This window comes from Propithecus coquereli, unplaced genomic scaffold (assembly GCF_000956105.1).
Source record: "Propithecus coquereli isolate 6110/MARCELLA unplaced genomic scaffold, Pcoq_1.0 Scaffold240, whole genome shotgun sequence".
In the NCBI taxonomy this organism is placed as follows: domain Eukaryota; kingdom Metazoa; phylum Chordata; class Mammalia; order Primates; family Indriidae; genus Propithecus; species Propithecus coquereli.
The window spans coordinates 644,419-655,301 of record NW_012147953.1 but is presented as its reverse complement, the minus strand read 5'-3'; the positions used below and the strand labels follow the sequence as shown (position 1 = coordinate 655,301).

The following is a 10,883-nucleotide window of genomic DNA, read 5'->3' as shown; positions in this document are numbered from 1 at the left end:
AACATGGAGTTGAGAGAGAGAAAAAATATATGAGAAAGGACTCTGAGGAGGCAGGGACAAATGAAATCCATAGCACAGCTGTAGAATTAGATTTAGAGTAGGAGGGACCCCTTGCTTTTTCAGATCAAAGAGCTAGTAGTAAAAATAGATATGGATGAGGTTTAAAAATCTATAGGCAGGGCCAGGCGTGGTGGCTCACGCCTGTAATCCTAGCTCTCTGGGAGGCTGAGGTGGGCGGATTGTTTGAGCTCAGGAGTTCGAGACCAGCCTGAGCAAGAGTGAGACCCCGTCTCTACTAAAAAAATAGAAAGAAATTATCTGGACAACTAAAAATATATAGAAAAAATTAGCTGGGCATGGTGGCGCATGCCTGTAGTCCCAGCTACTCGGGAGGCTGAGGCAGAAGGATCACTTGAGCCCAGGAGTTTGAGGTTGCTGTGAGCTAGGCTGACGCCACGGCACTCACTCTAGCCCGGGCAAAAGAGTGAGACTCTGTCTCAAAAAAAAAAAAAAAAAATCTATAGGCAGAAAGGTGAGGGAGTTCATAATCTAATGTGTATTTTATGTGAGTAAAAGGATTATAAAAAGGAGTTTGAGAAGAATGATGAAGGTATGAAACAGCACTGTCTAATATAGTAGTTGCTGCAGCAAAATGAACTTTTGGGTCTAGAGAGACATATCCATCCAGTCACTGTATTAGCAGGAATTTTGAGGCTTCTTCTGAAGGAACATTCAAATTTAGATTAATTCACATTTAGTAAAATTAAAATTTAGTTTCTCAGTTGCCTTAGACACATTTCCACTGCTTAGTAGCTAAATGTGGCTAGTTAGTGGCTACTGCACTAACCAGCACAAATATAGAACATTTCCATCGCTGCAGAGATCTCAATAGGACATAATTTGTTTGGAATATTCTCTTTGGAGAATGCAACATTTGTGGGGGTCATCTGTTTATGGAGGGGTGAGGTGTTGGCACTCAGCACTGAAGACTTATTTTCTATGTATGTTGCTCTTCCTGAACACTGGCCTCTAACTGCTAGACTTTTGGGTCGATAAATAACATCCTTTCTTCTCCCTCTGAGTATAAGAGAGCAATTTAGAAATAAGACTCAAAAGATAGATGGAAAAACAATATTAACTTAATTACTGATAAAACTGATTAGAGAACATAGTTTTAGATTAGAGCAAAAGAGACTTTTAAGAGTAGACAGACTTGTCCACCTAGTCACTGTATTAGCTAGAATCTTCAGGCCTTCTCTAGAGGAACATACAGAAACATTTACCAACAATGTGATCTTGGGCAACTCACTAAACCTCTTGGAGCCACGGTTCCCTTATCTGTAAAATGGGAATAATAATGTATCAACTTAAAAGTTCTGTGGAGAGAAGTAAATTCATTTATGTAGAGCTCAGGACAGTGCCTGGCATATGGTAAATTCTATTTATGTGTTTGCACTTATTATTATTATTGTACAATGAAAAATAGCTCAGAATGTACCGTCTGCTGATAGGCAGAGCTTAAAGAGCACCCAAAGGTACTGGGCCAACTATGATCAAGTTCTTTTTTCTCAAGTTCACCAATCAGATAAGTCACTCTCTTTACTATCTGAGTGTGAGCGAAGACTAGACAGCGGGAGGTGTAACTTTCATACTCTTCAGTCATCGTGGAGTGGAAACTTTCATTTCTTGATTGAAACATGTATAGTTGTAAGTCTCTAACAGTTGGCTTTTGGTGTGTGTCTGTGTGTGTGTGTGTATATATATATTTTATTTTTTTTTTCTATCCTCTCTGTCCATACTCTCAAACTAGTCCAGTAAAATGTCAGGTAATTTTGCCCCAAAATAGCACTTACACTCTCTCTTTTTCCTACTACATTAGCCTACAATGCAAAAATCAGACCTTGAGTCAGGCTAGTGCTGCATTATATAAAAATAGGAATAGCACCTCACCTAAACAGTCATAGAAGCTGCTTCTAGTCACCATGTGACACATATTAGAAAATCTCATTTCCATCTAACAAGGGCATTGCAAGCTTCTAACTGAACTGTACATCGGTCTATTCATGTCTTTTTAAACATTCAAATAAACTAGAATCAATCTGTGACAACTATCAATATTCCTAAATTCAAAAATTTTGGAAACCAAAGCCAGAGACTATATGAAATGACATTTCTAGAAAAGGCCTCAGGTTTCGACTTATTAGTGTTCATTTTTCCCCCCACTAAATTCTTTCTTTAAATGAAATCTTACTTGAAACCCAAGATGTGTAGGGGATCAGCAATGCCAATTTCCTCATTTCCTACCCTTCACGTTGATTGGCACTGATGCATTCTCTACAGTCTACTGAGCTCAGCTGTGGTGACCATTCTTGTTTAAAACTGAAATTTTATTTTGTGTGTTCCATGAGCTGAAGGGCCTTTTCTGTTTTATCACTTTATTCCTAATACCTAGGACAGTGCCTGACACAAAGTTTGTGCCTGGTGACTATTTATTTATTGAATGAATGAATATCAGACAGAGAAAACCAAGTTACTTGGATTAAGTCACTCCGTAAATTGGTGAGGCTGGGATTTGTATACAGTGAGCAACTGGGTAGATGATGGTGTCATTACCACAATAGGGAATAAAGGAAAAGAGTTATGAGGGAAAAGATGCTGAAATCAGTTGTAGACATGGGAACCTGAAGTCCTTGTGGGGCATCCACATACAGGTATCAGCAGACAAGGAGGTAAGCAGTCTATTCAGCATAGACTCAGTGATTCAGAACTTCCACTATTCTTTTACAAAAGGTATTGATTCATTTTCCTTTCAAGCACTATTCTAGCCCACAATGTTTCCCATGCTCACATAGCCACTAAGGCAGTTTCTTAAACTTTAATGTGCATTGTGAGGAGGAAGCTCTGTGCCTAGCGTGCGCTCTGGCGCAGGCTTTGGAAACGGAAGAAAAGGTGAGTGGCAGCAAGTAAGTGAGACATGCTCTTTATTGTGGGAGTGGGGGATACTGCAGTGGCGAAAAGCATGGCCGAGAACCTGGCGAGGGCTTACGTATGGCTCTGAACAATAGTGGCAACATGCCATGGGAAAGCATGATCACATGGGTTCACACAGGAGATAACACCTTGGTTACATAAGTATGCTGACTCATGCCTCCCTGGAAGGCCAGCTAGACAGGGATTGGAGGGGAGCGGGACAGAAATAACACTGCGGCATTCATCTTAGTTTGGCCTAACAAACCTGTTGCCTATTGTCAACGGAAAAAAAGACCAAACTCTGTAAAATAGTTTTAAAGAAATTTACTCTGAGCCCAATTTGAGGACCATGACCCAGAGCCATGCCCAAGAGGTCTTGAGCAGTGGACTCGCAGAGCTTGGGTTACAGTTGGTTTTATACATTTTAGGGAGACAGGGGTTACAGGTAAAGTCATAAATCAATACGTAGGAGGCATACATTGGTTTGGCCCGAAAAGGTGGGCCATCTCGAAGCGGGGGCTTATAGGTTGTAGGTGGGTTAAAAGATTCTTTGGCCTGTAATTGGTTAAAGACATGAAGCTTTGTCTAAAGGCTTGGAATGTTTCAACATAAGGAGCTGTTTATCAGAGATAAGCCACTGGACATTGATTTGTTGTGTAAATTGAGGACCTGCAGGTTTGTCTTGCATATTCTTAGGCCTGTTAATGGTGAAGGATGTCACCAAGAAGGGAGGGGGGCATGATAAGGCATGTCTGACCTCCTTCCTCCTGGCAGCAATTTAGTTTTAGGATATTCCTTTGGCCACGAGAGGGTCCGTTTAGTCAGCCGGTCGGGGGGGTGAGCCTTAAAATTTTATTTTAGTTCACACTATACAAATGCATTTTCCCTTACACGCCATGCAAATCATGTGGGGAATCTTGATGAAATGAAGATTGTGATTCAGAAAGTCTGGGGTAGGCCCTGAGATTCTGAATTTTTAACAAGGTCCTGTGCGATGGTGAAGCTGCTCATCCACCACCACAATTTGAGTAGCAAGGCACTACAAAACTGTAAAATGGCTTTAAGAGTTAGGTAGCAGTATTATTTTTCTTTTTTTGTAAAATTTCACAAATTTTACTATATATAAATAGAATAGTGAACTTGCAAAATTGTTTGTTTTCTTCTCATAACCTTTATTTTTGTACTTTAAAGGATATTTTTAGGTTTTACATATTCACTTTGAAATGTAATATGGCTTTTAGCTCATAATTTAGTTCAAGGAAAATTGTCACTTAATTTTAATAGTGATTTTATAAGCTATTCAGTCTTTCAAGAAATGTTTTTAGATTTAGCCTTAGGCTAAAGACTTTAGCCTAAGTTAAGCAGCTGTTAGAAATAATGAGGTACTGAGGCAGCTTTGAAAGTGGGTAGATTCAGGACATTTTGAAACATTCAAGCACTTAGGAAAAGTACCAATTGTGAAATAGTGACCTACTTCAAAGCTAGGCATAGGTACAGCTATCCCTATCCTGAAACAGTGAAGAATAAACCTGGTGAGTTGAAGGAAGATCAAGAAGACCAGTGATCATGTGGCACAAGGGTGAGGAAAATGGCAGAGACTGAAACTGGAGAGGTAAGTAGCAGCCAGACCAGGTAGAGCTTTGAAAACCAAAGCAGGGAATCTGGATTTTATTCTAAGTATACTTATAAATATTTTGGGTTTAAGCAGGAAATTACATGATCTTGTTTATTCTCCCTTGTGAAGTTCTCCTGTTTCCTCAGATTAACAAATTCATGGCTCTCTTTAAAGGTCCAGTTCAAATGTCACACTCACTGCAAAGCCTTCTGTCATGTTTGGGGATTTGGGTGGTACTGTTTAACTAGCTTTTCTAGGGATGACTAATTCCCTTTGGTTCCAATCAAGTCAAAGATGAATCTTAGACACCTTCTGATGCTCAAATAGTTTATTCTGGCAGAGATCTTATAAGACACATATTGGGAGGAAGCTGCTGGCATGGGCCAGATACAGTCAGGAAGTCAGATGACCGACTAACTGGGAGAGTCTCCATCCAAAGACCGCTGTCAGAGTTGGGGGATCCTTCCCCCTTTATTATACCTTTATTAGTTCAGTATTAGTTACCAGGTGTCCTTTCATAAAGGGAGTTTTAAGCTATTTGTGTAAGGGTAAGCTTTGTTATAAAGGTTCATGAAAGTTGCATCTGTGCTGAAGTGGCCTTATCTCCTGGAAGTCCCTGGGACAGGGTCGAAAATCTCCAGGGCCAGATTGTATTATGTTGCTAAGTGACATGTATCAGTCCTTTCAGAGGCTTGAGTGGGCCTTATGGCGATCACTAATCTTATGGCCACGATATGTCTCATGGTATACTACACCTCCTTAACTTTGCTAGTACTGTCTCTCTCTTTAGTTATTACATTTCTACTTTCCTCAACTATAGTACATGCTTCTACTATAGTACATTTCTTTACTATAATACATATCATTTGTGTTCCAGCTCATCTTTTCTACTAAAGTGTTCACTCCTTAAGGGCAGGGACTGTGTTTTATTTATTTTCCTGTATGCATGGTTCATATTGCAGTGCATAGTGCATAGTAATATTATGTAAATGATTACTGAATGAATGAATAGAAATTTGGATTATCCCTAAATTCATGCTCTGGTCTTAACTTTTCTGTGGAATTTCAGCCTCTTATCTTCAAATGCCTATTGGCATTTTCAATTGACTATCTAGGTTTTCTTTAAATTCAACTTGACATACTTATTATCTCTTTCTATCTTCTCCATTTTTATTACTAATACCAACTTTTTAGTTTTCTTGGTCAGAAATTCAGAGTACTTTATCTCCTGATTCTGGGGATTTCCTTTACTCTCTTTCATTGATTCTAGTCCTGGTTCAGACCTTTGTCACCTAATTCCTGGAAAAATGCAACAAACTTTTGGCTGGCTAGAGGGTCATTCTGGCTCAAATTTCTTCCCTCCTCAAATCCATACTGCATATTTCTGCAAGATCATTGTCAATGAAATACCATTTTATTCATGAATTCACCCATTGTTCCATTTTTAAAGTATTTTTGCACACTGTATGACATGCCATTCTTCTGTATAAAACCTTACTTAATGCTCACATAAACTAAATGAGATAGTATTTTTATCTTTATTTTACAGATAAGGAAATTGAGATTTAGGTATGTTAGGTTACCTGCTCAAGGTCATGGTTATACCAACAATGAAATGGTATAGCTGTCATTTGAACACAGGTCTGTTTAGCTGGAAACTCTGAGCTCTACTTAATCACTGAATTAGTAATATCTTGTTTAAATTCCTGCTTCATTTTGAGGATTTCCATGATATAGCCCACCAGTCCTAATTAACTTATCTTTGCTGCTGCACTTGGATTTTCTACTCCATATTTCAAATATCTTTCTAGTTATCTCCTGGGCATTGGCCTTTTTTTACTTCAACTAGATTGTAAGCTCCCTAAAAAATCAGAGACAATGTATTACACTTGCCTTGAATTTCTATGAAGGTCTACTACTGTGTATGGTACACAATAACTTCCCAGTGAGTAATTTATGAAATATTTAACAGTCTTTGGAACATACACGTGCTTAATAAATGGTACCCATGATTATCAAATTGAAGATCTAATAGGAAACCAGATAATCCTGATATCTTCCTCTGGCCCAAGAACTTTTTTCTTGTCCTCCTTAAAATTCAGACTAATGGTTTCTCAGGTTAAATTAGTACATTTTAGTCTCACTCACCCTTTCTATAACGCAGTGTCAACTAGGCTACAGACATTATCATAACATCAACAAGCAGCAAAATTCCATCCACCGTTACTACTCTATTTTGGGAGTACTTTAGGGCAAGAAAAATGGAATAGTTGCAGTTATTTTTTTTGAAAGGAATGGTCAATGTGCTTTCTATCTATCTATAGATCGATAAATCTAACTTCATTTAACTTTAATGAAGTTACTAGAAGTGTCTTTTCAAAACTTCCTGGCTCAAGTTTCTGAGGTACAGAACCTCGCATTCTTCAGGCATCTCCCCTATTTTATAATCCCTGCTTCACATCGGCGCTTCGAGCAGAAGTGGCTTAGATGCAGCGATAAGGAAATCTGGTCTTCTGGCCTTGCGTATAGAGACACGGTTGAGACCACGCAGGGGAAACGACGGCCTTAGGGGCTCCTCTGTCCTGATTTCCAAAGGTCCTAGAGGTCCGTCCAGTCCCCGGTGAGCGCCGTCGCTCCGTCGCGCCACATACGTAACACGCTCTCCCGGAAGCGCCGCCGAGTAAGCGGCGGGGCGTGTCTCCGGATCCCTCCTAGCGTAGTTACCTGAGAAACGCGGGAAGTTAGGCCTGCTTGCCGCTGCAACGGCTGAAGTTGTTTTATTCCTCGACAAGAAAGCCAAGCTTGTCCGAGGACCTAGACCCTGAGGCCGACTCGGTCTCTGGCGCGGCGCAATGGAGGTAGTGGAGGCCGCCGCCGCTCAGCTGGAAACTCTGAAATTCAATGGTACCGGCCTTGGGGTTGGCGAAGATCCAGCGGTGCCATGTCCGGGCTCTGCTCCTGCGCCTGGGCCCCGGCCACCGCTACAGTTGTGCGAAGGGTCCCCGGACACTGGGCAGGTTGTGGAGGCTAACCCTGCCGGGGAGCAGCCACTGCAGCCTGCTCTGAGTGCTACGGCGGGCGGCACCCCTGCGCCGCAGCAGCCGCAGACAGAACCGCCGCTTTGCGGGGACTGCGTCACCGGCCCGGGCGCGGCAGAGCCGGCGCTTACCCCGGACTGCTTGGAGACCTCGGACTCGGATTCCGACTCAGACAGGTCGGGTGCCTACGGGCCACGGAGCAGCGGGGGGAACCGGGGCCTAGGAGCCCAGGGTTGCTCGCGTGGGTCCTGGAGGGTGGGGAGGTCGCTGATGGTCATGGCACGCGTGTTGACGTGTAGTTCGGACCGCCCATTACTTGCTGCCCTTCATCGCAGATCGCTTTGTGAATATGAACTTACTTACCAGTTCCCGCTTTCCTAAATTTGGTATTCTGAAAGGTTCTACGTATGCATCGTATCATTGTTAGTTATACTATAGAAAACCTGAGGATCTTAGATTATTTCCGTTATTCCTGTTGGTATATACCTTTGTGGTTATAACTGAGTTTTGTGTCAGGTCTGAATTTCTTTCATTAAGTTTAATGTGTGGTCTTGTTTTTTGAAGCAGTTTAATTGAGGATCAGGAAAAGAATTATTTTATGTGTTTCAAAGTTGGTTCTTGACAACTATGTTAATTTGTAAACACGTGGAAAACACGTGTTCATGAACTTAGCTAAGCAGTGTTATTTAGTAGTATTTATACTCTGCGTATGTTTTATGAGAGCCTTTTCTTCCTTTGTGTCTTTTAAATTTGAAACCTCTGGCAGGAGAGGACTACAGCATGTGAAATGTTACAAAGCCACACTGAACATTGTCTACCAAATATTTGAGTGTTATGAGGAGTACCGAACAGGTGAACAAGATAGACAACAGTGGGAGGAGATGAGAGTTTTTTCAGAGAAGTCATCAGAGTGGGAGTGGAGAGGATGAGTAGAGAGGGAGGGAGAAGGTATGAATTAGACTGGGGGATGGGAGTGAGCCAACTATAAACAAGGTTGGATTTCTTGGCATTATTGAAATTACAGCATAATCTTGTGGGATTTCAGAGTTCATTTCACTAGCAAAGTGAAGTAAGTGGTGGATGATTTGGGGCAGTTTTTGAAAGCAGACAGGATATCATGTCAGAATAGTGTGGACAACTAAGTGTCAGGACACTACTTCTGAACCTCTGTGGGTGATGGCAGAAAGTACCAAATATTTGAAAAAGTGAAAAGAGTTACAACTTTTTGCCTGTATTAGCTAGGCAATGTTTCGATACATATATGTGGTCTTTGGTTTCAAGCTGTTGACAATCCAGCTGGGAAGACATGATTTTCAAGGTAATACCAGCCACTCTAGTAGGCTGTTTGAAAAAAGTGCTGTGGGAACTAGGGAAGAAAATAAAACCTACTTTTGGTGGATAGGGGGTGGCTTCAGAGGAAGTACTATATAAAAAGTAGAAAGACTAGTATAAACCCATATAGCTACCACCTTGATTTAACACTTATTAACATTTTACAACAATTGATTTCATATATATGTAATTGAACCATTTTAAAGTTATAGACATCATGATATAATACTTTAAATATTTCAGCATGCATTCTCAACAGAACCTTCTCTTAAAACAATACAATTATCACACATAAAATTAATAATTCCCTTATATCTAATGTCTAGTCATAATTAAAAAAAGTATAAAAGAAGAGCATGAACTGATTTAGGATGGAAGGTCCTGAGAAGATGAAACTAATAGCAGTGGAATGAATGTGTGATTGTTGTGAGGAGAGGCTAGTATTGGTATCAAAGTTATGTAACTGTTACAGAAAAGCCTCTCAGAAATGAGGGCCTAAAATAGGGTCATAGTGGAAATAGGTAGCAGTGGAAATATGGTGAAGAGGTGGAATAGGACTGATGTTTACCAACCTGAAAATAGGATTTTATCATTATTGTGAAAATAGAATAGCTCAAAATGATTCCAGGATTTCAACCTATAGTGACTGGATTGAAAACAAAACAATGAAATAAAATAGAAACTCAAGGAGAGAAGCAGATTCAGTTAGGAGAATGCACTTTTTTTCTTCTTGTTTTTAACTTGTTGCCAGTGTGATGTGTGTAGGTCATTCATACAAAAGTGGCCAGTATGTAGTCAGGGATAGGGGCGGAGTTTAGAGATGTCAAAGCTGAAGATTTAGGGGTTTATCTGCACATGGATAATGATTGAAATCATTGGAGTGGATGAGGTTATCCATACAAAGAGTACAGAGAGAGGAGAGAAAGTAACTGAGGATGGAACCTTCAAAAATAGCATATAAAAAGGTTTGGAAGGAGGAGCCAGCAAACAAAACTTAAACTGAACTGAGGGTTACTGGTAACAGGAATTTCTGTGAAAGTCAAGGTTGAAAGGAGTTTTCAGAGAGTAGAGTGGTCAACATGCTTAGTAACTTTGAGGAGTTAGCAAGTTGTCTGAAGACAGGAGAAATGCTTTATTGGCAATTAAGTGATTTGGTTGTTGGTGACTAAGAGAGGTGCCATGCCCAGAGCTCTCTTTTGTCAGTGATTTATCACATGCTTAGTTATACTCAGACAGACATATGATATACGAGACTATTGTATTAAGAGGATCTGGCTTATAACAGGAATTTTATAAATGTCATTGGTGGATTAGAGATTACTTTCCCAGTACCACAGTCAGCTTCAAAATGCTAGCTTTTGATTTAGAACAGCAATAGTAAACATGTAGTAAAGTTGATATTTCCTAGTGGAATAATCTTATTTTGAAACCATTATAATTCTGGGCTAAGTTTTTAACTTTTTCTTCCCTACAGTGAAATAGATTCAGATAGTTCAGGCTCATCCTCTTCCTCATCGTCTTCGTCATCATCTTCCTCATCATCTTCCTCTTGTATATCACTTCCTCCAGTGCTGTCAGATGGAGAAGATGATTTGCAAGTGGAGAAAGAAAATAAGAGTCTTCCTCTTAAAACAAAAGATGAGTTACTTCTTAACGTAAGTACTTATATTTGTTAAGTTTAATTTGCATGTTTTAAAATATATTATGGTACAAATATTGATCTCATTTGGCCCATATCTGAAAATTTGAAGCCCATTCTCAACTTACTAGGAATACTTTTGCTATGCCTTGGTGTTGTTATATAAAAGGGGAGTGATCTGGATAATTTCTAAGGTTACTTCTGACTCTGACATTTGATAATTGTTTTTGCTGGGGTATCAACCTCAGTTTGGAAATTTCCATTTTCTTAGCTTCCCTAGAAGATATTT

At 40.0% G+C, this 10,883-nt stretch overlaps 1 protein-coding gene across 1 annotated transcript in view; it reads left to right on the top strand.

The window, feature by feature from the left end:
- The first annotated feature begins 7,300 nt into the window (after positions 1 to 7,300).
- Positions 7,301 to 10,883, top strand: part of NAF1 (nuclear assembly factor 1 ribonucleoprotein) — a 121,375-nt gene continuing 117,792 nt past the window's right edge. The window contains exons 1-2 of the mRNA XM_012646086.1: positions 7,301 to 7,799; positions 10,430 to 10,614. Coding sequence (XP_012501540.1) covers positions 7,438 to 7,799; positions 10,430 to 10,614 — 547 coding nt within the window. The 5' untranslated portion in view covers positions 7,301 to 7,437. The remainder of the gene's footprint in view (positions 7,800 to 10,429; positions 10,615 to 10,883) is intronic.